Here is a 27,695-nt window from a genome sequence, read left to right on the forward strand (position 1 = left end):
TCGCGGAACTCTTCCGATTCTTTGAAGGATTCCACGGCGTGTTCAGCTCGTTGGAGAGCCCTCCTCTCTCGAGCCTCTAGTTGCTCGATCTTGAGGCGCAGAACCCCGCCCTCATACCTGAGGCCCGCGGCCTCAGACTGGATTTCCCCCAGGCGCGCCTCCGAGGCACGCAGAGCCGACTTTGCCAAAGAGTGGGCGGCCCTCTCCTCTTAAGCACCTCGACCATGGCTAGGCGCCCGGCCTCAGTGGCCTCCCTCCGCGCCTCGGCCTCGGCCAGCGCCGCCCCCAACTCGGCAATCTTCTTCTTAGCCAGGTCCAATTGCTGGCTGACTCGCCGAGTCTCTTCTTGACACCCTTGGGCGATGAATACCAGGGTGTCGACTTCGTGGATATGCTGCAAGAGAAAAAGGGTAAAGCGATTACGAGTTGAAAAGCATAACGTATTCGCCAGTAGTCTAAGGAAAATTGGAAAAGTAGCTTACCCGAGCGGTATTGCGGTAAGTACCGTCGACAATCTCTTCCATCGGCAAGCTCCGGAACTCGGCCTGGTCCGCTGGAAGCATCGCACGCCGAAATACAGCGCGTGCGACATCGGCGTCGTGGATGGCCGAGCTCCCCTCGAGGAGTGGGGATCCTGGCTCGGCCGACTCCTCCCTAAAAACCCTTGAAGAGCTCGGCTCGTCCGAGCTAGGGATTTCGGGGCCTCTGACTTCGGGGCCTCTGGTTGGCTCAGGCCCCGGGCGCCGTAAGCGGATTACGGTCGGCCCCTCCCGCTGGGCAACGGGGGCGGGACAAGGAGGGGCCGCTGGGCCCGCGTCGCCGGCGGCCCGTGTCCGCCCCTGATCAATTGTGGAGGCCCCCGCCTCCGGGCCTCCCGTCCCGACTGATGTGGAAGCACCGGCCGACCTCGACTTCTTCCGAGGAATAGCCCCCCCGGCCTCGGCCTCCCGCCTCTTTAGTCGAGAGAAGAGGGACGTGCTGCTGGTCGGCATATGGGGGATGTCTGAAACCAAAAATTTTCTTAAGTGTCAGACCAATGTTAGTAAGAAGAGAAAACAGATAAAGACAAAGCGATGCGACTACTCTTACCCTCGGGGCGCGCCGAACTCAAGCCCATGCTCGCCAAGGCCTCCTCCCGTAGGAGCTCGGTTAGGTTGAACCCCTTCCCGAGGGCCCGTAGGGAGTCCAAGACCCTCAGCTCCCTCCCCGAGAGCTCGGAGAGCCTGTTGAGAGCCTTCAACCGAGGGTGCCCCCACCTCGGGTTGAACCCCCACGGCGCCTCGGACGCAAGAAAGAAAAATTTTATCTTCCAATCATGAATAGAGGAAGGGGCACCCTGAAAGAGTGACATACCGCCCCGAAAGATGAAGTATAGCCACCCCGCATCCGCCGGATTTTTTTTTAATAAAAAACAACGGCGGAAAATACTCACCGAGATCGGGATCCCGTGCGCAAGACACAAGGACAAGAACCTGATTATGGTCCTCCACGAGTTCGGAGCAAGCTGTGCCGGAACGAGTTGATACTCTACCAGCAAGTTGTTCACGAACTCGTGAACAGGGAACCGCAGACCGGCCCAGAGCGTCTCGCGATGGATTGCGATCCGACCTGGGGGCGGCCGCGTCACCCTATCCTTCGGCCCCGCGGTTTCGAGACGAAACCCGGGCTGGAAGAAGAACCGGGAGCGGATTAATTCCAACTCCTCCCCCGACAAACCCGACCCTACTTCCTCTGGACCGAGACCCATTTTACAGAGAAATGAAATAAACTAAAGGTAAAGGGAGTAAAGAGGAGGAGGAAGAGGAACCCTAGCTAATACAGGGTGGAAACCTACGGAAAGTCGCCAGAAATCGCTCCGGGCACCGTCGGCAAGGTTTGGTCGAAAGGTGAAGCGAAGGAGGAGACGGCAAAAATGAAAGGCAACCAAATAGAACTCTTAGGGCAGATTCGTGGGGTTTATATAGACCCCCCTGACGGCCCAGATCGACAAAATCGGTTCCCATCCCCCGTCCGGATTGCGCCGCGTGTCGGCCTCAGAAGCCGAAGCACCTCATTCACCCCGAATCAATAAGTCGGGTACGAAATCGAAGCGCCGTCCCATCGGATCTCACGGCCTCATCATGGGTCCGCAAAACCGGACCACCTTGAAAGACGAGCGGACGTCACCCCCGCTCCCTTCATTTAATAAGCCTCCGGAACATGTGGAGTGCCGATGTAGCCTCCGCCTCCCCAGATCAGTATTCTACTAATACGAGACCGGAAACGTCCGACCCCAGATCATGCCGCGTGTTCATTTTGAAGCGCGAAACGGCGTACCCATTCATGAGGGGGGGGCCTCGACTACGAGACCGAGGCGCCCCCCATCGGGTCCAGGGACCCTCATCATGAGTTCGCTGTACAAGGCGATCTCGAAGATCCAAAAGGCGCCATCCCCATTGCAGCTGCTTCGGGAAACGTAAGGACGCAGATCCCATCATAAGCTCGCCGACTAAAGCGACCTCGAAGCGCCAAAGGGCGCAGGTTCCGTTATCAAAGCTCCAAGACGCGTAAGGGTGCGGACGTGATCCCCTCCAACTTCAATAATGATCTCTACTTACCGCGTCCGAGCCTGCAAGCCGCTCGAACTCGGAAGTCGGGGGTAGTGTTGGGGGAATATGGTTTCCCCCCAGCGACATAATTACCCCTAAGAAGTCGCACAACCGCCGACCTTGGACAGCCGAAGTCGGCGTCCGACCTTGGAACGTCCGACCTCAGAACCTCCGACCCGGAAAAATTTCCGACACCCGAGGTCTATTCTTGTCGACCACCTACTACGGCCGTACCCCTCCGAGGTCCGGCCGAGGGCCATATCCTGCCAACTGCCCCAGCATTTATTGCGCATGACCCCTGCAAACCCCCGGTTCACTCAACAATTAATGCGGATCTCCGGCTTACTCCACAATTAATGCGGATCTCCGGCTTACTCCACAATTAATGCGGATCTCCGGCTTACTCCACAATTAATGCGGATCTCCGGCTTACTCCACAATTAATGCGAAACTCTGGCTTACTCCACAATTAATGCGCGTGGCTCCTGTTATCTACGGACTCGCAGCTCTCCACGGCAAGTCAGCCCAGCAGAGTCCAATCAACTATGATAAGTCTCTGATCTCGGCCTTACCTCCGACATCAATGCAATGATTCGCCCGATTGCGTGCCAGCTCGGGTCGTACGACGACCTCACCTCCGACATCAATGCAATGATTCACCCGATCGTGAGCCGATCCGAGCAACATGCCGAGCCGTACAACGGCCTCGCCCCATCACATCACAGGTAAACCAACCCCCCTATAAAAGGGAGTCCTTGCTTCTCAGAGGGGGGTTGGACACACCATACTCTACAGATACTGTTCCTTTTCTTTTCCTCAAACACAATCTGCCCCCTCTGACTTAAGCATCGGAGGGCCGGCGCCGGAAGACCCGGCCACCGGCTTTTCTGCAGGCACCCAGACGGAGGACGCCGCCCGCCGACGGACCGCCGCTCCCCTGTGTCCACCCGCTGCTCCCCCTCCTCGACCGACGATCGCCCCCGGGTCCAATTTCCAGCAACAATATTTGTACCCACATATTTTGCTTGTGCATTTAAATATTTTCCTATGCCAAAGAGTAAAAAAATGTAAAATAGATGTTTCCATAAAAGATACAAGCATATCGCATGAGTCAGGAAACTAGCTAACAAGGTTACTCAGTTCAAGGATAAACACATCGAACCCATCATTTTCCTAGACCTCTCTATCAATGCTTGAACTCTGCTGCTCAAGAAACTCTCTTTGAGAGATTATACTTGGGCCATGGCTTTTTATCACAAAAAAACAAAGTGGTTAAAGGAATTAAAAATAAAAAGGTAACACAAATGCAGTTCATGATACTCTTACACTTGGGATGCCGATTAATGGCCATGTCAACTCAAGTCACGTTCTCATGTTGTACTATGGATGAAAGATGCTACACCATGCTAGATTTGGTTCACTAATGGTCCTTTGGACATGATGCATCTTCTTGAGTTGATAAATCAAGGTCTAGTTAGTCTAATAAATGGATCTTGGGAAATATTTTAGATAAATTTGAAAAAAAGAGAGAGAAAGAAACATGCCTCGACAAACTCCTGCTCATGAGTCCCACTGCTTTACTAACGTATCAACTTCAGATTCTTTATCTGCTTCGAGAGTTGTGGGGGATAAACCAAAAGAATGACCTCTTGTTCCGCTTTATGGTGCTATGTAATCTTGTTACCTTTGGAGCTAGGAGAGGTGGTCCGTGGATGGAGAAATGAAAATTCTCAAAAAAATAATAGAGCTTTGCTCCTTTTTTTTTTTTTTAAACCTCGGAGTGATTATGCTAATCTTTTACCTTCTCTTGACAAATGCATACGTGCATGTGTGATTATGTTGTGAATCAAATAGGACCATCATCAAAATGTTACCTCGGAGACAGCTGGTCCTCACCCAATGGAATCTAAAGATGCCCTTTATTGAATTGGTGACATGGGAAATGACCTACAGAGGGCAATCAAAATGTTCCAAAGTCCATCGAGGGCGAGATCGAGGTTGAGGTTGCTACGAGGCCAGCCATCCTCCCGCATGTTGCAAGAGAAATTATATCCTCTGCATGCACCCATGTGGCCGTACATGCCATCATTCACATGCATTCATTTCTGTAGCAACATACGGAGATGCCTGCTTAATGAATGAGGTCCGTTAAAACGAGTAGCTATGATTGGTGGCATGCACGATCACATGGTGCATATAGTGTAGGGTAGGATTTTTCGAATCTTGTAGGATGGAAAAGCAAGCTAGAGACACAAGGTGCTTCAGAATTCAAGTACACGTCCAACAAAGTGTTCACTTTCATGATCCACTCCTCTCTCTCTCTCTCTCTGATCTCCTCTCCTTTAGAAAGAGTGATGAATGGGGAAGTGGGGTGATAGCCACAGAATATAGACTCTTTCATGTTTCAATGCGACAAAACATTGACATCAAAGGTGGATGGAGATCCATCGACACTTTAATAACTCGTGTCCCCCAAAGGCATTTGTAGGCAGCCCCCGGGGGGGGACGGTGAGTACAAACAAACACTTTCGCGCGGCTCATCCAAAACCACCCTTGAGACACACGACAGTGCTGAAGGGACCTTGGTGGGAGCGCATACAATGCTGGAGTCTTGGAATCAAATCATGAAGAGTGATGTTTTTCCTAGAATCACTAAACACAAATTAGGATGCTATGCTTCCAAATTATGTCTAGATAACATCAATTACAATCTGATGGTCAGCAAAACTTTGAGATTGCCGGAATCGCATCATGGGTCCAGTGCACATGTTAGAGGATCAGACGTGTCGATTGGCTCGACGGGACACGACGCATGTTGAAGATTAGCCATTGCTTTCGTTTCTTAAGCCAAGGTCAACTGCATGAGCCAAATGACCCATAAATTTGTTTGAAGCTGGATTTGCAGTAGGTCTGCCTTCCACTAGTTAAGCTTTTTCTGTAATCACAAGAGGCCAAAAGAAAGTGCATTGAGGCAAATCTTCACATATCTCGTATGCACTAGTGGCTTGGGGCCCTTCTTTAACTTCAAGGAAGATGAGGTTTAGGTATATGAGTCATGGAAAAGGTTCCTGCTGTAGTTGCAATGATGGGAGGTAGAAAAAGCTATAAGTGCAACTTGATGTTGATCCAGGCTTGGGGTCTGATTAATGTATGATTATGAGAATCATGAAGACCTGCTAAGGTGAAGTTACCTGTGTGTGTATGTTGGCAACTTGATAAACATAAGATAGACTGAACCAATGACCCTCAAAATGGACCGCTTTGATGGACTTGGGTTGGGTTTTACCAGAGGGGGGGATTTTGGCCATTGTTATTTAATAAGGCTTATTATGCAATTAGGCTATATTTTGGTCTCAGGACTTGCTTGACTCGGGTCGTTAAATTAGATTGATCTTGAGGTATATGGTTCTCTCTTGCCTGACCCATGCACCTTCCCCAATATGATGCTAATTTGCAAAAAAAAAATTCTTAGACCCAGAGATTCAACATTACTCTAACAATGAGAAGGTAGGCTTGTTAACAAGGAACCATTGTTAAAAGACCTCAAATAGCTGCATTAACAAAGAAGAAGAAGAGGAGGAGGAGGAGACGGCAAAGTTAAAATTTATTCTTCACCCTTTGGATAAAATTGGATACTTAGATGAGATGCATTATTCTATATTTTTGTCCCTTTATCTTCCTTTAACTTTTTCTTTTTTCTTTTCTCTTTTTTTTTTTTCACGTCAACTCTAATCTCCAGGTGAGAAGATTGTGCAAGAGCACTATCTGCTGATGCCATTACTCATTGTTTGATTGGTTCCTGCCTGCTAGTGCAAGGTGAGAACTTTTTCTTTATAGAAGATTCCAGTGGAATGGTGCAAGTATAAAAAGATTATTGGTAAAGTTTGGTTAAGTTGGACTGCACATAAAAGGGGATTTAGGCTTAGTATGTTGTTGCTTGAGAAGAACATTGATTTGGTGGGAGATTTTATAGATTGCGGAAGAATTTATAAGATTCCTCTAATACGCATGATGGTGAGAGGTTTCTTAAGGTTTGTAGGTTTGTAGGTCACAACACAAAGTTATTGAAGTTCCATTTTGTTCAACATGGATACATACTAGATTTTTTTTTTTTTTTTTTTTCATTTTAAACCAACATTGGCTACAAGTTGATAAGATAAGATGCCTTTATGGGAAAAAAAAAAACTTCACCACACCCTTCAAATCCCTGCATAAAGCACCGAAGTGTAGGCATTGTTGGGCCTATACACCGGGCTCGCATGTCCCCCGATAACATTGAGGTCTGCCGCTCTCAGCAGTGGAGGGGTGCGATGTTGGAAAATGGCATTATTTAGAGGGGGAATTCTCTAAGGTGCAGGTTTTGCATCGTACCATTATGCATAGCTACTATATCATCCATCTCGAATACCGGAAGATCTCATTTATTCCAAAAATATGTTTAGATACTTTTCAACATGATACATGGCGTATTGAGAGATAAATGAGAGTTACATATCTTCAAGATAGATAATGTGGTCGCTATCGATAATGGTATCATTGTTTATGGTGCAAAAGCCGCACATTAGAGAATCCCATTTGATTTATTATTTATGGGAGGAAGAGGTGCAATTATGTGCTAGAGGTGCAATAAATAAAATTCTTCTGATACCTAACTCTCGAGATTTCCTATAGTCAGGTATATGTCATTTTTAAATATAAGTATAGCAAAATAAACTGAAAAATATTGTATCCTATGTTAGATGTGTCTGGTTGATCAGTTTTTATATCATTATATTATAAGTCCATTAGGCCCCTTGTAGTAGTCATTATATTAGTTCAATTGTAATTGGTAAATCCCAGGTCACTCAAGCACATCCCAACTGAAATAAGCCAACCTTGGTTTAGCCTCACCTCCTCTCTCCATCTGACCCATGACGTTATGATTATGCTGTTTGTTGTATTAGCCCTGGAATTCTAAATCCAGTGATCAATGTGCCTACTCTAGAGCTACAAGCAGGTTAGATTGGGTCAAAAAATTGAACCCAAATCTAATCCAATTTCCTTTTGATTAGATCGGATCAAATTGATTCTATCAATCCATCTAATTTTCAGGTCAGATCGGGACAAAAATAATCCAAACATAAGTCATGGTAATAAAATGACCGATTACCTGATTATATCATAAACTTATTATATGATAAAAAAATAGTCAGCAATACGTAAATATTATCAAAATATATTTTACATAATGTCTAATGAATAGCCACACAATTATAACTAACAATATACATTATTGACAAATTATATGATAAAAGAAAATAAATTTCTTATGTTCAACAAGGGTTTTGGAATATGCAATATACCTGATTTGGATTTCTTCGAGTTCGGATTGGGAATTTAAAAATTTAAATCCAATTCAATTAACTTTCGCATGGATTAGAATTGGTTAGTTTTGAACTGATTTTGATTGCATGGGTCAATCCAATCCACTTGCAGCCCTATCTACCTTTTGTATATAATCCAGCTATACTTGTTAGGCCTTAATCTTGCATAGATAGAGAAATTATATCTTGCACCATATGCACCAACATGGCCATACGCCATACCAATCATCGAGATATATTCTTATAAGCAAATCACCGAGATAAGCATATGATGGGACCCATACATATACGTCTCGACGACCTGCGTGGCATATAGCTATGTGGTGCACACAGTGCAGAGTATAATTTCTCACATAGGTGACTTATAGTAGGCCATTTTATTTATTTATTCATGCAATTAAGAGTAAGAGTACACCTATCAATTCATATTTTAGTCAATATATATTTTGTTGTGGTTCAAATTTGGCCCGAGGGTCACTATGTCAGAGAGTCGAGGGAGCTACCGGTTGGGATGGGAAAGGACGCCGCTTTCTGCACATCGGCGGACTTGTACAAAGCCTCACCGGTGTTTCCAGTGAGGACCCTCCGATACTTAAGTTAGCGTGTAGTTTATGTTGGCCAAAATTCTCTTAGGCGTTACTTGATGGGGCTATTTATAGTCCCCGCGAAGGTGCCCAGGTGGCGAAGATATGACCCGTCATCATCATGAGAGGAGATGGCGCGGGCCAAGTGGCGCGCGGCCACGGTTTGCTTGAAGCACACGATTTGAGCTGTCCCTGCGCGCGGTATGGCGCTGATGCGTATCGTAGGGTATGACCTTTGTCAGCAGGCATGATTGGGGCAGCAAGGCGTAGTGCTTTATTAATGTATCTTGGTGTGGTCATCAAGCGAAGTATGGTGCGGTGAGGTTGTTGCAAGGCATGGCCGCAGCGCATACTGGGTGAGAATAGCTTGGCCTTTAGACGGGGACCGAGGTTGGCCTTGCCGGCTTAGCAGGGCACTGAGGTCGGGCCAACTTGGGGGCCATAATATACGTTTAATGAGGTCGGCCTAGCCTCTTTGACTTTGAGGTCTACTCAGCAGGGCGCTCCAAGCTCGAGTTGAGGCGCGTCGTCGCATAGGGCACCCTGAACTTGGCCGAGGCAATCCTTGCAGTCAAGGGAGCCCTTGGGCTTGCAGTCGATGTAGCAGGGCATCCCGAGCTCGAGCTCGAGATGCTATTATGATCACCAGAAGAGGTTGCTGCAAGTCGTAATAGCGAAGAGATCTAGCCGAGATCAGCTCGGCCTTCGGCGAGGTCCGAGATAGGACTGGCTTTCAGCAGGACTGAGGTCTAGCCGGATCGGTGTTGAGGTTTGCTTGACCGAAACAGGGTGGTCTCCTGTCTTGAGCAGGACGATCCATTTTGCCCCCATCAATTTTGAATTCAAATGGATCACAACCATTCGTCCTCATTTCATATGCCAGTCACCAATTGGGCTGGGAAATAAAGGCCGAAACCCCACTCCAAAAGCTTGTTACATGGACAAGCTCCACACGGCGCACGCTAGATCCCGTTCCTACAACGTGGGCTCTCCCCCCACGATCTCCTAGGGTTTCCTCTAACCTGCGCCGAGCGTAGGCGGCGCTCCACCCCGTTCCGCCGCGCGGGCCGTCGCATCCGTGAGCCCCAAGTCGTACGCGCGAGTTAAGGGCGAGGATTCTGTCGGAATCCCTGATCCGACGGCTATTGACCCCTAAGCACGATAGCCCCGCCCATCCCGGCGGTGCACGATAAATCCAGCCTCCATCCCCTCTGCATGGATGCGGTCTTCTCCTCTCCCGCTCTTTCTTCTGTTTTCTTCTTTTCCTCCCTTTTTATCTAATTTGCTGGAAGTTATTCCGATTTTCCGCTGAGATTATAGGGTTAGGGTTTGTTTTTTATGAATTGGAATGGTTTGAGCTGGGGTTTGGCGGGAATGGAGATGTGATCGATTCAAGGAGAGATGGAGAACCCATCGCGCCCGGCGATACATAGAAACCCGTACGAGGTGTTGGGGGTCTCTAGGTTTTGCTCAAGCCTCGAGATCAAGGTTGCTTACCGGAAATTAGCACTCAGGTAATTTGATCAACGAACACCTTTTTCTTGTGATTTGTGTGCTTCTTTTCGTGCTCTTTTTTCTGGATGTACGATCCTTTTACTTGGATAAAAATGGCTCCCCTATGTAGTTTTCTGGAGTGCAAATTAAGCTGTTTTCATTCTCTTGCGTAAAGACCGACATATTTAAGAACCAGAAAAGTTCTGGCTGCGGTCGTTATATCACTATCCAAATTATGCTGTTTTCGTGTCCCAATGTACGGGCGCAAAACTTTTTTTGTTTACTGTTATAACTGAAATAACGGCCGTTATTTGCCTGCCCCGGTTTTTGATTGGATTCTTGTGGAATATAATAGTGCTTGTTAGAATCGCTCTTCGTAGTTATTGTAACGAGAAATAACGGACAATAACAATGAGCTGTCTGATTATGTGCTTGTTAGTAAGATGGATTTCACCCCCTCCTCTCATTGACATGGATATGTGAATTTGATAATAATCTGATGAGTCACGAGTTATATGATAGCTGATATAACAAGATAGCAGCTAATATCAGCTGTTATCCAAGAATCTTTTATATATAATGGACACTTTTTCAAACCTTATACTCAACTGACAACTCCTTAGCTTCAAAGTTGTTGAAACATTGTACACCAGAAGCACTTCTTTGTTTCATTTGATATGCTTTGATTTGTCATTACTTCTTCTTGTCTCTATTCTTCTTTTTTTTTCTAAATATAGTAGAACATAATTTTAACCATCTCCATTAAGCCTTGTCCCTCCCATTTGGGGTTGTCTTTTTTGGATCCTTATTCATTAGTCATTCTTAATAAGAGCAACATCCAAGGTTGCTTCAAGCTTTTCTTGTATCCTTTCTCACAACTTCCATTCCATGTTGGTTGAAAACTTCTCATCTTTCATCCATGTTAACTGGGAACTTCTCATCAACATAGTTTAAAGCACCTATCTTTGTTAGAGTATCATCAAACTTTCTTTTAACATGTCTATATCACTAAATTAGTTATATTGTACTATTCTGGTGTCACTCCTGCACAATTCTTACTCTATCTTTCCTAGTTTTACCATGGTGTACACATCTGTCTAGTTTATGTCAAAGCCATCTTCTTGGGTCACTAACTTTGTTTGAGACCTTATTTTCAACTCTATGTCCAGTAATAAACAAAATACTGTGTCATGTACTTGTAAATATCAGCCACTAGTTCATATATGGAAAGTTAACGAGGTCTAACCCTATTGCCAACCTTTCTATAGAGGCATTGAAATATCAAAAACTTGCTTCACTTGCTCTAACTACATCTAATGCTTGCAGTTTCTCCCACCGTCTCACATACATGTCCTTAATAATTTCCGTATATTGCTTTGCTGAGCATATCTTTCTCTTAAAGTTCACCAAATAATTCTTGTGTCTTCTACTGTTTGCCTAATACAAGTCACAAAATCCATGTGTTCGTTCTTTCTATCTATACTAAATCTTCCCTCATTAAGATTTTAGTTGGTTTTCCCTACAAATCAAAAAATCAATGTGTTAATTATTTCTCTTTAATACTAAATCCTCCCTCTAGTTGAGATTTTAGTTGGTTTTCCATAATCTTATTTTGAGTGATCGAACAGGTACCACCATGACAAAAATGTTGATGATCCTGAAGCTTCCGAGCATTTTAAGGAGGTTTCTTATTCTTATACCATCCTATCTGATCCAGAGAGAAGAAGACGTTATGACAATGCTAGACTGGAGGTAACACCACAAGGGTGCATTATATTTGTGGAGAGCCATAAGAGCAAACTGCTTGATGTATTATTATAGAATTGTTTTTATTCTTCTTTTGTTTTGCAGATGATAATGAGACTATGATCATGGTGTGTTATAATGAGTATACACTGACAAATTCATAACTTGGAGTGATTAATGGAAATTGCAGTAGAAGTAACTTGTTACAATAATATAACTTAATATGTATCTCTTTATACATATGTATGATATATATACATGTGTATGTACATATGTATTTGTCTTTATGTCTTGCATAGTCATGCAAGAACATGTTGCTCATGTGGCTAGTGAGCATTCAAGATGCAAGAGTGTTGACCTGGGATGGAGGATCATGGGTTAGGGTAAGATCTCTATAGTTTTAAGAGGAAGATGAATTTATATGGTTTCTCATAAACTGGACAGGGTAAATACATTTTAAAATTTTGTAATCTTATGAGGCACCAGTGGTTGGAGAAAACCATTTTAGAGGCTAGTTTGAAGGATGGATATAAAAACATGATATGGATTTATGGTGTTTGAGGGAGAGTTCAATGATAATTTCAATAAATTTGAACCAAGCCAGAAAATAAATATAATAGTGGATATTCATATTCACAACCTAGATGATATAGAGTTATCACCTTAAGATGTAAATGTTATCATGGAGTCACACCATGGGGTAAAGAGAAAATCTCTAAATGTTAATCAGGAGGTACAGTGTAGTTCTAAAAGAGTCATCTTTTATAACAAGAAGATGTTTCTTGATTAAAACACAAAAGAAATTTTAGATCATTTAGAATTCCAATAGTTCCACACATCTAATGTATCTTTCTAGGCCTAGGTGTCTGCTAGCTTAGCATGGTACAAGATAAAGCTGTCTTCCTTCATGCTTGATCATGAGCAGAATACACATATTTATACAAACGTTGTTTCAGTTGTAGCTGTGCTCTTCATATGGGAGGGTGATAGTATCATAAGTTTTTAGTTGAAATCTTCAGAGAAGAAATTTTTAGGTCATGATGCTTCCTGTACATGAGGAAACCCAAGAAGGTAAGGCTTGAATTTGGCACTGATAATAAGGTTCAAGAAGAGGAGAATCTTAAACCTATTACGTGGATGTCAATAGTGCAGAGGGCTCTGGAAGGTCTATGATTATATGCATAAGATGAAGTATCACTGCAGATGCTGCATATTAGAACAAGACCTTCTGGTTAGCATTGTTATTTCTGGAACAGGAGCATCTTAATATGGAATCTTAGACAATATGAGGGAGGCAGTCATCTCAAAGGCCGGAAAATTGTTACTACTGTCACTGATAGTTTGTCCTCAAGAGTATCACTATACTGTTTACAACTCGCTGCACCTTGCAAGCCATTTCCTGCTAACAAGCAGCATGTTTGTCCATTAGAAGTTACATGTTTATGGTTTTGCATAGCCAATGTTCATGTATATCGCCGATCATTTGTTCGTATACTCTGTCTTCTCTTTGTTCTATCTTCACATATAAAATATACCCCACTGGGAGGCATACTTTGTGTTGTTTGCTTTGCTTTATAAATTTCTTTACATGGCACATTTCTGCTTGTTAGCTTTAGCTTTTCATTACGCTAAAACTATAAGCTTGAATTTAAACTTCACTAAAATGATGAATGTGTGTTTAAATCAGGCATCAAATTTTAGCTCAAGTTTATCTATAACGGACAAAGCATCAGAAAATCCTGGGCTGGTTATAGATGCTCCTGATATCAGCACTGACTTATCTCCAGAAGATGTTGACTCCATAGATGAAATGCCTGAAGATGCAATTCTATCAAAACAAACTTCTGTAAATCTTGTCCCATTCATTGGCCAAAGATTTGAATCTCAGGATGCTGCTTATGAATTTTATTGCAGCTTTGCAAAGCAATGTGGCTTCTCTATTAGACGTCATCGCACTAGAGGAAAAGATGGTGTTGGTCGAGGAATCACCAGAAGGGATTTCACCTGTCATCGTGGTGGATTTCCTCAGGCAAAGCAATCAGATGACAGCAAGGCGCAGAGAAATCGAAAATCATCACGTTGTGGATGCCAGGCATACATGAGGATAGTTAAAAGGGCAGACTTTGATGTCCCTGAATGGCGTGTCACTGGCTTTAGCAATGTCCACAACCATGAACTCTTGAAATCAAACCAAGTGCATCACCTTCCTGCCTATTGTACCATATCAGCAGATGATAAGAGCCGCATTTGCATGTTTGCTAAAGCAGGAATGTCTGTACGGCAAATGTTGAGACTAATGGAGCTTCAGAAAGGCGTGAAACTTGGTTGTCTACCCTTTAAAGAAATAGATGTAAGGAACTTACTACAATCTTTTAAAAAGGTGGATCGGGATCATGATGCTATTGACCTTCTTGCGATGTGCAAGAAATTCAAAGATGAAGATCCCAACTTCAAATACGAATTTAAGATAGATGGACATAACAGATTGGAACATATTGCCTGGTCATATGCTTCGTCGGTTCAGTTATATGAAGCTTTTGGAGATGCGGTGGTTTTTGACACAACTCACCATGCCGATGCTTATGATATGCTATTAGGAATCTGGATTGGAGTGGATAATCATGGAATGAATTGCTTTTTTGGATGTGTTCTTCTACGAGATGAAAATATGCAATCATTTTCTTGGGCTTTGAAGGTATGAAATTAACAAGGTTTTAAGTACTTGTTTTGGTACCTTTCCTGGTGCCGAACAGGTACAGATCATGTGAGTGTTGGTATACAATTCCTTGGTACCAACATTTGATTGGTTTGGGGGGGGTAGCATTTCCCTGCTTGTATGGTACGCTCTGTCCCATACTGGCCGGTAAAGACCGTTACTCAAAGCACTTAATTTTCTTGCAAAATTAGTGATTGTTACCCTAACATTCTGTTTACCTTATCGCAGACATTTTTGGGTTTCATGAAAGGAAAGGCTCCACAAACAATTTTAACAGATCAAAACATGTGGCTTAAAGAGGCAATCTCTGTTGAAATGCCGAGTACAAAGCATGCCTTCTGCATTTGGCACATCATTGCAAAATTTTCTGATTGGTTTTCAGTACTTCTTGGGTCACGGTATGATTATTGGAAGGCTGAGTTCCACCGGCTTTATAATATGGAGGTAGTTGAGGAATTTGAAGTTGAATGGAGGGAAATGGTTAATGCTTATTCACTTCATACAAATAAGCATATAGCCAGTTTATATGCATTGAGGACATATTGGGCATTGCCATACTTGAGATGTTACTTCTTTGCAGGAATGACTGCAACAATATATTCGGAGTCAGTAAATGCTTTCATCCAACAGTTTCTTAGTGCACAATCTCAGCTTGATCATTTTGTAGAGCAAGTGCGTAGTTATTATCTTTTATTTCCTTCTTGTTATTATATATTATCTATCTGATCCTTGATTTGATTTATCTGCAGGTGGCAGTTATTATAGATTCTAAAGATCAAGTAGGAGGAAAACAAAAATCACAACGAAAGCTCCACAAGATATGTCTCAAAACAGGGTCCCCTATGGAGTCCTATGTAGCTACTGTCCTTACCCCTTATGCCTTTTGCAAGCTCCAGGAGGAGCTTGTATTAGCTCCACAATATGCATCATTTCCAATCGAAGATGGATGCTTTCTTGTGAGACACCATAAACAGGTGGATGGAGGGTGCAAAGTAATTTGGGCACCTCAGGAAGAGCTCATAAGCTGTAGTTGCCATCATTTTGAGTTTACAGGAATCCTTTGTAGGCATGTCCTTCGTATTCTTTCAACGAATAATTGCTTTCGCATTCCAGATGAATACCTACCTAGTCGTTGGCGCCGTGTCAACTTGCCTCTGACTAGGTGCTCTAGAACTGCTCTGAGAGAACATGCTGAACGAGTTCATTTATTGCAATCTCTGGTGTCTACTCTAATGGCAGAATCAGTTGAGTCAGATGAGCGACTTGAGGTTGCTTTGGAACAAGTAGCCATGGTGTTGTCTCGCATTAGAGAATTTCCTGGCTCCACACATGGTATGAGCGATATTGCTTATGGGAGCCCTTCTGAGTCGCTGATTATACCAGAAGTAGAGGACACTGATGGCATTATCCAGAGCTTTGCTGCTGGGCATACTCATGAATCTTATACTTTGGGCAAGCTAAAAGAACGACGGGCAAGAGATGGGGTAGAGATGTCAAAGAAAAGGAGGCATTATCCAGCACCTTGCTGTGGGCAATTTGGACATGATGCTAATGACTGCCCAATAATGGGAACTGAAAGTTTGAATGGAGATGATTTGGGATTCTTGTAGGACGCCTGGCTGATATATAAAATGATGATAGTTCCTTCAGTCGTTGTACATAGATGTATTCTTTTTTCTCCCCCAAATTCAGGTGCAATCTCCCATCTCTTTTTATTCTCCCAAATTTGTAACTAAAATTCATGTTACACAGCCTTGCATCTGTTCAAAAGATCTTTTTTATTTTATTTTTCGAATTCACGAATGAGATATGGAACTCTTTCTTCATCATATGCAATTTCTTACCTGTCTTGGATTTTTTTAATAAGTATAAACAGGATGGGAGGGGTCATATTTTATTTTTACTGAAAGTAAATTTCTGTCTATGAGAAGGAAACTGTGCAGTCACAGTTTTCAAGTTTTGGATTAACATGGACCATGTTCGTTTCAAGGTTACCTGCTACACTTTAGGATAAACTCTGAAGCATATGATTTGCTATAGACCGTGCTCCGAAAATTGGAGCTAGTGCTGTAGTGGGTACCTTATGAGTTCTTCCTGCTGAAGTCAAATTCTTTATGTACAATTTTGTGCGCAATGCATCTGTAGGTTAACATATATTGTCTACATCTGAGATTTTTTTCCTCCTCTGCCCACAGCTGGGTTGGTTTTCTCCGACATTCCATGACTATGATGGACAAAGTAGATCAGGATAAAATGGAACCATAAAATGTCTTCAGGGGGTTCTAATTCTATATAAGTTATGTAAATCACAAGTAAATATTACATGAACTACAGAAAAATGAAAAATATTCTGAATAAGCTTTAAGATGAACATTCTAATTAGATATTCATATAATCTACAGTCCAATAGGATGTCAATACTTTGCCACTCGTTAAATGAATATACAGCAAACAATTTAATAAAGAAAAAATAATAGGCATGGATGCAATAACATTTTTGTTCTAAAAATAATAAATAACATATATTACTTTTCTAGGACAGAATTAAGATAAGCCTTATGTTTGTAAGGCTTCATATTTGACTATTAGTTATGTCTTTGGAAGTTCTTTTCTATGTAGTTTTAAATGCGTACAAATTGGGCTGTGATATGTGCATCATAGAAGAATTTCCTATTATGTTCTTCACATGCCCTTGGCTATTTCAAAAGATGGGTCCTCTGAAGACATTTAACTCTTGATATAAATGTGATGCATGTGTACAGTATACTATACAGTATACTATATCAGGATGCTGATCATACAATATACACATAAGTTTCAATAACTGATTGAACTTAATGTTTAATACTCAATAGCTTATTCGGGTATGAGTTGCTGCTTGCTAGTGGGTGATGGTATGGTGGCTATTTGTATTGCAAGGCTTGCAAATCCTGTAACTTTAATCTGTTATTCACTAAATTAAGGATGTAATGTTGTCACATATGAAGGTTCTCTGATGTCGTTGTAACTGATCAAAGTTTCCAGCCGGCGGCTTTTGGAAATATGTCGAAATTAAACTATAATGTATTTTATGGATGCCCTCAATTATCTACCTTTGGAAAACTACTCAGATTAGAATGCAATTATATTATGCTGATGCTCCAATTAGTGAGATGTATTCTTACCATGACTTGCTTCATTTTTTATATGGATGACGTCTACTGGTCCATTACGAGGTAGGTCATGCTCAGGCGAGTCGCACCACAAGATATCAGCAGCATATTGCCATACCAAGAAGGCAAGGTTCTTTTCTTTCCTTCTCTCAAACTGAACTTACCCACATCTGTCATTCTTTCTGATGTCTGTGATAAGGTAGAGATTTGAAATTAAGGCAAAGATTTGAAATCAGTCACCAAGTTCAGCCATGTCAAATATGTTGGACCGTAATTGATGCAAATTCCTGCCAATTGAACTTTCTCTATCGTCCTCTGATAATTTACACTTAAAGCTAAACTTGGAATGGCAAGTGAGTTGGTCAAACAATGCAAATCAAGTATAATTATTTTGCATGAGTAATCTGCTCAACTCAACTAAACTAAGCCTTAACCCCAAACTCATGGGTGTCGGCTCCAACTCAACTAAACCTTAATCCCAAACTAGCATGCCGTGCTCAATATTAACTTTAAGATTTCTGATTTAAGTGATTTTGGACTTAGTTGACCATATTAAATTAAAGTCCAAGCTTATATATGAATTGTTTAGCCACTGAAAATGTCTAAAAGTAGCTTCATCTACTCATCTGCATTATAACCACGAAACAATTTGGAGTATAAGGTTATGCTGAACGAAAGATCACAGTTTACACTCTGAGTTTCATATCCATTTGGAACACTCTTGTTTCCTAGTCAGAGTACATATGAGTTGGACCTGCTACACAAAAATGTTACCTTTATGATGCAATCTGAATTAGTGCTTTAATAAAATTTTGAATGTCATGTGACTGGGGATTGCCTCCGTAACCACACTCCTTTGCTTGGCAACCAGGGGTCCTCGGTTCCACTATTGGGTGGTGCATCCGAAAAAATCCAAGCTTGGTTTATTGTTGTGCTTGTGGATCTCCTCAGTTTTTGTATTTGTATCTAAAACATCTGACAAGAAAGGGCTCCTTACCCATAGATAACATCTCGCTATTACCTTGTTGAAACCATATAGATCTTGGAAAGCACAACCCGTCCCAGCTGCGGTGAACCACATGAGGTGGCAAATGCTGAAGAATTACGATATATGGCGATCTAAACCAGTTCCAATAGTTTGAGCTAATGTCGGTAACGAAGTGCAGGCTTTAGTTCAAAGTAAATCCCCATATTGTCCCTCATAAAAGCACAAACCAAACTCTAGCCTAATGTCAATAACTTCAGCTCTCTATGTGCACTAGATTTGATGATCGAGATACCTTCCACTCTTTGAGGGTTGTATATATAGATGAGGCACTCCAGCATAAATATTCAAAAGCATCACAGTTCAGAAAAGATAAAATTTTTAATAAAGGGGGGAGAGAGAGAGAGAGCACTCAAATCCATGTAGGCGAAACAAGAAGCATGGATTAATTAAATGCTGCACGGATGTCAATGTAATACAGTTAGACAACTTTCTTCTAACTTACATGAGATTGGATAACCAATCAGTTGCTGAACTTCAGGCCAGAATTGGTTTACTCCAGAATTTTTTTTCTGATCAGAGATCCAGGCATCCGCTGCAGTTTACAAAGCTCTCCCATCTTTTGAGCAGCAGCATTTAGAGTGGCCTCGCTCTTGCAGAAAGCAAACCTGACATATCTATTGCGGTATTCCTGAACATTAGGATCTGCATGAAAGAAACCACAGCCAGGTACAGCTGCCACCCCTGCGTTCTCGATCAACTCCGTGACGAATTCTAACTGCAAAGCAATGATGTATTCACCAGATAACCAATTATTGTTGCATCATAACTAGTGAAGCACCAACCATTTCTGGTTGTCATAGAACATGTAGCTAGGTTGCGAATCAAAATCCATCTCAGATAGGAAACAATAGTGAAGAACCAATAAAGAAAACTAAAAAACTAGTTAGGACAGCCAGAATAATCCCAGCACATGCTAAACTGGGATAGAACCCCGTTGTTACCCTTTTCCATTTGGAGGAATTTTTCCAGGTTCAAATGTTGAGATGTGTTTCCCCAAATGTTTGAGCCAGGCAATCTCCCATCATTTCTTTGAAATGATGAAACAAAAAAGGACGAACAAGAAGACGGTATGTTCATCTTAAGTTCATGAAGATGAACTATTTAATAGTTAAAAGAGATATTTCAGTCCAACTTCACAAGAAACTATGCTTAATCATGTGCTTTATTAAAACAACTAGTAATAAGTTAATAATTTCCCTTGTTTTAGACACAACGAACTAGAAAAGTTTGCATCTACCATACATTATACTTCAAATTTTATGAAGACAGCTAGCTGGGTTTGACTAGAGAGACATAAGAAAGGTACGGAGAAGCTCCATTCCACTGAAACTTAAAGTGCAAGTTTTGAGCCAGTTGATTTCCCATTTTCAGCATTGTGAGGAATATCTTCACAATTTTCTTCAGGTGCCATTTTACACTCCCATCACCTGTCAAGTAGAATTCTCGAATTTTTCTAATTGAAAAAACAAAATTTTAAGTGTTATATAGTTATTTTATTGCTCATACTAAATAGTAAAGCATAATGACCTACAAAGTTACAAAGTTGGAGAAGTCTAAAAAGTCTGAAATAGCAGTTGAAGAACACATACATCAGAAAGTAACCAGTTCTCAGGTAGCTCTGCAAATACAAAAACTGAACCCTGTGGTTTGAACCGAATTTGAAAACCAAGCGATGAGAGCATCTGAACAACAAAGTCTCTCTTTGCCTCGTACTCCTTTAACATGAAGCAATAACAAATAACTGGAATAAGCCTTTTTGCCACGTGTCCCATTTGGATTAGTTATATTCACAGAAAAGAGATGTTGCTTTAATTAGAAGAATGCATGCTCACAGCTTTTAAAGATTTTAAGTATGCTGGTGGGCTTTGCAGTGCAGTAACAGCAGCTTCCTGGAAAGGAGCAGGAGCTGAATCCGTGAGCTTGACATGAATGCTTCTTATTGCAGATGCAATGCTGGCTGGAGCACAAGCCCAACCAATTCTCCAACCTGTGAACTTTTCATAATCATCACTATGATGACCTGTACAAATACACTCGACAAGAAGACAATATACTGTCTTTTGCAAAATTGAGGCCTTTACAAAATATTGAAGAGAGCCTAGAATATCCAAAGAACTATAAGCACAATGAAAAGAAGAAAAATACTTTAGTTAATTATCTGTACTTTTTAAATTTATCTACTGTTCATTTTTTCATCCACTGCAACAAGTCGAATACCATAAGTTTTAGCTTAATTTGCACATTATTACTTGTGATATACGTCTACATTTATTAGATCCATTTTTGAACAGTTTGCAAACAATAGCAGACCCTAATAAAAATCTCTCTCAATTTAGGGGAAATGCTTGTAACAACTTGCATATGCACTTCATATGAAGAAAAAATAGATCTAATAAATATTTAACTTCTTCAGAACATGCTAATTGCACAAGATGTAACAACTCCCGCATGCAGCACTATAGACTCTCCAAATGTTCAGCTGCCAGAGGATAACAACCAGTCAGCTGAGAATCAGTAAAGAGGTACTGCTCTCAGCATCATGTGTCTGTTGGCAGCTCAATCATGACAGAACGTGGCGCTTACCTGTGACGCTGAAAGTCTTAGACAAGGATGATGTGATGACGGTCCTTTCTTGCATGCCAGGAAGTGTGGCAATGGATATGTGCTTTTGCTTGTCAAAAGTTATATACTCATAAACCTGAAAGGAAGGAATGAGCATCTCTCAGTGAATCAAGCAAAATACAGGAGTAGAAGGATACCTGAAAGGAAGGAACAGATCTCTCTCAGTGAATCAAGTCCAATTCACGAGTAAAAAAGAACTTTCTTAAAAATTTCTTTTCTAGAACTTTCTGCATGATACAATGCAATATAACTTAAATTATTAGGACATCATGGCTATAAAGAATAAGAGTTGCATCCAAGACCAAATATAGACAAATCATTCTTACGAACATAATAAATGCTTCACAAACATCATATATGGTCATGCAAAATTAGGGTCGGAGGAATCGGTACCGGGCACCATACTAGTTCTCCGGCGGAACGTGTCGGTATAGGCCCGGCAGGGTCGGAGGAACCGGTACCGAGCACTATATCAGTTCTCCGGCGAAACGAGTCGATACGGGCCGTGCCGGGCCCGTACCGAGATAGGAAACCGCCGGAGCCGAAGAAGGAGAAGAGAAAGAGAGAGCGAGTGGGGGAGGAAGGGAGAAGAGGCGGCGGCGGAGGGCCGCGGGGGTGCGGCAGAGACCCCCCCCCCCCCCAATAGCCCTCCGCCGCCGCTCATTCTCCCTCCCTCCCCCACTCGCTCTCTTTTTGTCTTCGCCTTCTCCGACTCCGGCAGCGAGCCATTTTTAATGGTGGAACCGTACCGGTGAGCCACCGGTAAGGCTCGAAAGGTGGAACCGAGCCGAGCATTCTATGTGTCAAATATAAGATATAGAATAGTAGATCCATCTCCAGGTCTTTCTTTTTTAAAAAAACTGTTATCTCTCTATTCAGTCTTATTGTTTCATATTGACCATTGACCAAAAAGACCATATACTCCATGTTGAACTTAATACCGTCTATCTTCATACATTTGTCCAACTCTTGTTACATCTTGCTGCCTTTATTCTCAAGTCTATCCACTAAAAGCAGTGATACCCTGCCAAAGAGGCATGGTTCGCATTCTAGACACATAACAAACCATTTAATCGACTTAATAACTACCGTTCTATCTATAATATTAAAGCTTCATCAGATATTCCAAGGAGACCTAGTCAATTAATTCTATATCTTAAAAAATCAATAGGAACAGAGGTATATCACCCAGCTGTTACCTTGCACACAATAATAGCCCCGAGCGTACTGAAGCAGTCTTGTTGATATGAATTAGGTTAGCTGTTAATGAAGAGAAAGTCTTGGTTCTCACAATGCAATAGACATAGCAACAAATCCAGATAAAATAAAACAAAGAAACAAAAAAAATCAAAAAAAAAAAAGAATGCTCGAATTTCTTTCGTATCACCAACTGAAACTAATATAGTTTGTCCCTTGATGCATTGTTGTCGTGATTTTAGTATGAAAATGCTTTAGTAGTACATGAAATCTCACACGTAAAACCCACTCTGGCAGCCATGCAGTGCCAGTTCAAAAGGGAGCAACAGGGAGTTATACATAAACTTTGTAACTTTTCTGTGGGATTTGTTTTACATCACTTTGCAAAATCCCACAGGTTGCTACATAAGGAACTCAGTAGCATTGTTGTACTTCAAGCATAAGCCTAGCTGACACTGCATTATGACATCCATCTCACAGGACAAAATGCAGGAGTAGACATAGTTCATGATTCAGACTTAGATCATAACATTTGGGAAATTGAATTTGACCAACAACACGTGTCCTGGTCATTGGGAAATGTCGATCGATATGAGAGAATAAGTCAACAACAACCATTATGCAAGTCTCGCATATCACGATCTCCTAGGAATCAACATGAATAAGGCATTCAAATGACACAGTTGAAACAGGATTTGGAAGATTCTAATACTTGAAAAGTCAACATATTTGATTTTCAACAACTTTTTCTTACCTTCCTGCTTCTTTAACTATTTCTATTATTATTAAATTGAAGTTAATTAAGATATATAAAGGCCATATAATTCAGTGACTGCTGATATAAATATTTAGCCATTTTCTGAATATTATGTGCTGTTTGTTTATTTGAATAAAAATTCATGAAGAATATATATAAAGAAAATGAATGCATACTTCATCTGTAATAGCAAAGCAGTCCATTTTGCAGCAAGCTCCAGCAATGGCCTGAAGTTCTTCCTTGCTGAAAACTTTTCCAGTTGGATTGTGAGGACTGTGCCAACGTCAATTAGTTTTTTTTTTTTGCACCAATCTAAAATTGTATGAGAAGATTAACTGCAGTACTTCATATTATTCTAGTGAGCAAAAACTTTAAGATTAAGTAACAATATAACATATGAAAATCAAGGTGCCATAAGTATGCTTTCTGTGCAGTAGAGGTAAATTAAATCCATTCAAAGAATATAGAAAAACCACTAGTTGAATGGACTAGGCGACTAGCTATATATTATGACCTATGATGAGTCATGCAAACAACAGGAACCTTTAGTAGTAGTCCAGAGGATTGCCATGACACCACAAATTTTAGTAAATTAGCACTTATACAGTCATAGAAGTGGAAGAAATTGTGCTAAAAGGCCTTGCCTGAACAACCTGGTTCAGCCTGCCAATATAAATTCTGAACTTCATTTAAAGTTTTTGATATTTACACCTTGATTCATCACTTGTAACAGTCACAAATAATGATGATTTAATCAAATCCAGGAACTGGATTTAAGATGGGCTAAGCATGACTTGAGTCAGGTCCAAAATATATTTGAATTCTATGCTTCACCTGCAACACTGCTAATTTGGTCAAATTATACATTATTTTATGAATAAACAATCTCCATATTGTAGTAACAGTAATCAGTATCAGATTTGCAGAGGCACAAACTAATCTCCAACATATAGTATGACCTTAACTATCATTTAAAAGTCTTAACATAGTATAACAGAGAGTTGAAAATAGATATAATATTGCTAGAATCACAAATGCAGCCATGTAGGGACAACAAGCCAATGCAAAATATCCAAACGACCACATCCAAATATAAACAGAGGGTCTGCCAATGTGAAATACTATATTTGTAAGAAAGCTCCCTTTCAAGTCAGAGTTCATTTGGTTTCAGGTATAACTTACAACATCATGATTTGCCTTGACCATGAAATCATGAATAAGTTCAGTTTGTTAATTAATGTCAGTTTTACGTTAATGAATCATACACATAATATCCAATGGCAGGGTAGTTTTTTGAAAACCATATCAAATGAGGTAAGGAGAAGAATAGCTAAACCTTAGAACATATAAGTTATGAAAACACCAAGTACTGCTACAACTATTAAGAGATTTTAATAGAATATATCAAAGATAGGGCATCAAGAATCAAATTAAGAAGACAAGCAGCAATCTACAGAATAGTACTATTTCTACAGGATATGGGTTTATTGTTTCACATTTCACATGCAGAAATTGCTAAATACAGAATAAATGTTTGTAGAACACTGTTTTCTGATGTCATTCCTATAGCAATCATTAGTCACCTGTTCAAAACCACAGCTTTAGTTCGACTGGTAAAAGATTTCATGAGTTTGTCAACATTCAGAGTCCAGTAAGGTGGATCCAATGGCACATAGACCTAAATCATGCAGTTAGCAGTTCAGTAATCAGATTGGTTTAGCTAGTTCAGAGAAACAGCTTAGACAAATCAAGGAGGTTATTCACTCAAGGCGATACAAGTCATATAACATTAAAGAATTGAGCAATCAATAGAATTCACTCAGCTGCGAAAATTCAGTATCCAACAAGCTAGATGTACATTTGATACGTAATCTTCTTGTTGTTGTTTTTTCCACTTCTTGGCAGAAAAATGGATGGGAAAACCCCATCTTCGATGCACAAGCAAGAAGTTCTCAATTTTTTCGCACATGGAATTCCATAAAGCCTATTAGAGGTTAAAATTAAGAAGATGAAACTCACAGGAATTCCTCCAGCTAAAGCGATGCATGATTCATATGTTTCATAAGCAGGATCAAACAACAATACTTCATCACCCTGGTTGATTGCTGTTATAGTGGAATTGATCTTAAAATTTTAAGATTAAAAAAGAAAGAACTTGTATGCAAAGGCTCCAGTAACATGCACAAGTATACATACCTGCAAATATCGCTGCTGCAAATGCCTCAGACTGGCCACAGCATATCACTACATCTGTAAGAGGATTTATATCAAGACCATAATTTTGTCTCATTGTTGCTGCCAAGAGGTCACAGATGCCTTGCACATGCCTTGAAGAAAAAGATATCCCTAAATTATTGGAAATAAAATCAAGACAAACCAAGCACGAATGAAAACAAATCTTTGTGGTAACCAAAGGGGCATGGACAGTTCTGTAGCCTCTGCATAAGCTATTAAGTTCTTGATTTATGTAATTTCATGATTTATTGGATACTAAAATAAACCGCACAGATAAAATTAGATGACAGTAGAGCTATGCTACGTATACTATTACCTCTCACAAAAATGATGGGTTGTTTGCCTCAAATCAACACCTCTCGCTTCAAATCTTCCTATTTCAGTGCCATTGCTTTATTATAAGACAAACGATTTTCGAATTCGGGGGAAATTAATATATAACATTCCATGCCCCAGATGCGGGCTTTACTGGTTAATAGTGCCTTTTCCATCCACATTTGTTGAACATCCCTCAATTTCAGTCCATCTTCCTCAAGAAGTCACAAACAATTCCACTCCATCTTCACCTCCTCAACTGTGAATTTATCTCCATCCAACAAACAATTTCCCCTTCAAACAAGAATCTAGAACCAAAAACGGCATCGCTCCATCCTACAAGCTCACCAGTGTCCTCCAACTCCATTTCTACCTCCTAAGCTCTCAGTCAACTGCTGAGAATTAGCTTTTAAGCTTCAAATATCAAGATCTAATCGCCAAGAAAATCGAGAACCCGCGAGAAAAGAGGAGGTGGAGAAGGAGGACCTGTACTGGTTGAGATCGGCATTAATGGCGGAGATGGCGGCCTCCTTAACGTGAGGAGGGGCAGGGAAATCGGGGAAGCCCTCGGCGAGATTGATGGCGCCGCATCGCTGGGCGAGATGGGAGAGCTCTTGGATGGGAGAAGGGGTTAGGGTCCGCGAAATCCTAGAAAGCTTCGCTTCCATTGCCTGCCTTCCTTGCTTCCTTCCCCTGTTTGTTTGAGCACTCGTGCGACCTTATCTCGGAGAAGCGAGCTCAAAATCACCGATCCCTCCCTCTCTCTCTCTTCTTCTTCTTCTTTTTTTTTTTTTTTTTTTTTTTTTTCTGCTGAAAAAAGGGAGGGGGGAAGAAGGGACAAACCCATCCCCGCATAGTAGCCCCCACTGAGCCTCCGCCCCACCAGGAGAATGATCGATGCGGGCAAAAATTACCGTGTGTTGGGCACCCCGACCGGTTTTACTCATGCCTTCCCCAACCGTGGGCCCGGCTCAGCTACCTCTCTGGGCTCTGGCTCGAGTTCCACGTGTAAGTACGTCACATCTAGCACCACCCCGGCTACTGGGGGTCCAAGAGCGGTTCTATTCCTCATATCCAAGCAGCAGCCGAAGCCACATTTTAATCGTCGCCGCAGCGACTCGAACTTGGGATCATAAGGTTAAAATCCTCGCCCAGTACTATTAGGCTACCATCTTGGTAGCCACCGATCCCTCCCTTCATCCCATCTATTGGTCGAAGGAGTGGAGCAGTTGTCGTGTACCAGACAGCGTACATCACTTTTGAGGCTCTAAAACTAAAACTATAAGGGTGGCTAAATGTAGAGAGAGGTTAAGATGGTCCATGGACATTTTTGGGAGTCGGATAGCCTATATCTTAGTCTAGGATTTTTTTTTTTCTTTCTAGGCTCATACACTTCTAGTATCTAGTATGACATCTAAAAAAATAAAAAAACAGTAATTTTTAAAGTGCTCTAGATAACTCCCTTCTTCCAACCCACAGAGCCCCCTCGAGTGATCAACCACATACAAGACCACCCAATCCACGGCCCCATTAGCCTCTCTGTAAATATACTCAGCCTAAAATATGTAAAACTGATTATAGAGATAATAGGTAGAAGAATCTCGAGGTCTCGAAAAAATCTCGACCAGTATAATTTTTGAGGCCTAAGGATGCACTAGGCAACCTTATAGGGCTTGGATGATCCGACCTAATAGGGCTCAAATGATATTGGGGTATTGATCTTTTGATTGTGTTCGAATATTTAGACAAACTAAAAAGGCTCGGGCTCTTGGAGATTGGAAGGTTAAGTTCTGATAATTTGTTGATGTGGTGCTTTATGGATATGGATAAGTTTAGTTGAACGTGAATTAGATGAGTAACGTACAAATTGGATCGCGT

At 41.5% G+C, this 27,695-nt stretch overlaps 2 protein-coding genes across 11 annotated transcripts; one reads left to right on the forward strand and one right to left on the reverse strand.

The window, feature by feature from the left end:
- Positions 1-9,446: 9,446 nt before the first annotated feature.
- On the forward strand, positions 9,447-20,845 carry LOC103720032 (protein FAR1-RELATED SEQUENCE 11-like). 3 transcript variants are annotated; one of them, XR_001880128.5, is made up of 6 exons: positions 9,447-10,049; positions 11,658-11,781; positions 13,463-14,470; positions 14,720-15,163; positions 15,241-16,183; positions 17,711-20,845. XR_001880128.5 is itself a non-coding variant. In XM_008809554.4 (5 exons), the coding sequence occupies exons 1-5, from the start codon at positions 9,937-9,939 to the stop codon at positions 16,099-16,101; spliced, it is 2,550 nt and encodes an 849-aa protein (XP_008807776.3). In that variant the 5' UTR covers positions 9,447-9,936; the 3' UTR covers positions 16,102-16,320. The 3 variants fall into 3 exon arrangements, 2 of the variants coding, with proteins under 2 accessions (XP_008807776.3, XP_026665379.1); XM_008809554.4 differs by lacking the exon at positions 17,711-20,845 and having other exon boundaries at positions 15,241-16,320; XM_026809578.3 differs by lacking the exons at positions 11,658-11,781; positions 17,711-20,845 and having other exon boundaries at positions 15,241-16,320.
- On the reverse strand, positions 19,052-26,598 carry LOC103720030 (uncharacterized). 8 transcript variants are annotated; one of them, XM_026809580.3, is made up of 10 exons: positions 26,304-26,545; positions 25,819-26,209; positions 25,464-25,594; positions 25,287-25,372; positions 24,851-24,945; positions 23,444-23,540; positions 21,275-21,389; positions 20,524-20,678; positions 20,281-20,406; positions 19,052-19,406 (listed from the first exon to the last, which is right to left on the reverse strand). In XM_026809580.3, exons 3-10 carry the CDS (start codon positions 25,555-25,557, stop codon positions 19,182-19,184), a joined length of 993 nt encoding a protein of 330 aa, XP_026665381.3. In that variant the 5' UTR covers positions 25,558-25,594; positions 25,819-26,209; positions 26,304-26,545; the 3' UTR covers positions 19,052-19,181. The 8 variants fall into 8 exon arrangements, with proteins under 8 accessions (XP_026665381.3, XP_008807768.3, XP_088558802.1 ...); XM_008809546.5 differs by lacking the exon at positions 25,819-26,209 and having other exon boundaries at positions 26,304-26,598; XM_088702676.1 differs by having other exon boundaries at positions 25,819-26,570.
- Positions 26,599-27,695: the final 1,097 nt, after the last annotated feature.

Source organism: Phoenix dactylifera, chromosome 8 (assembly GCF_051530095.1).
Source record: "Phoenix dactylifera cultivar Ajwa chromosome 8, Ajwa_hap1_PhDact_Kaust_v1.1, whole genome shotgun sequence".
NCBI lineage: Eukaryota > Viridiplantae > Streptophyta > Magnoliopsida > Arecales > Arecaceae > Phoenix > Phoenix dactylifera.

Bases quoted from the DNA above. Each gene is read 5' to 3' on its own strand.
- LOC103720032 (XM_008809554.4), top strand. From the start codon at position 9,937: ATGGAGAACCCATCGCGCCCGGCGATACATAGAAACCCGTACGAGGTG. The intron at 10,050-11,657 runs GTAATTTGATCA...GTGATCGAACAG, and splicing joins TACCGGAAATTAGCACTCAG to GTACCACCATGACAAAAATG. The intron at 14,471-14,719 runs GTATGAAATTAA...ACCTTATCGCAG, and splicing joins CATTTTCTTGGGCTTTGAAG to ACATTTTTGGGTTTCATGAA.
- LOC103720030 (XM_008809546.5), bottom strand. From the start codon at position 26,485: ATGGAAGCGAAGCTTTCTAGGATTTCGCGGACCCTAACCCCTTCTCCC. The intron at 20,407-20,523 runs GTGAGCATGCAT...TTCATGTTAAAG, and splicing joins ACTTAAAATCTTTAAAAGCT to GAGTACGAGGCAAAGAGAGA. The intron at 19,407-20,280 runs GTATGTGTTCTT...ATTGCTTTGCAG, and splicing joins AGAACTGGTTACTTTCTGAT to TTAGAATTCGTCACGGAGTT.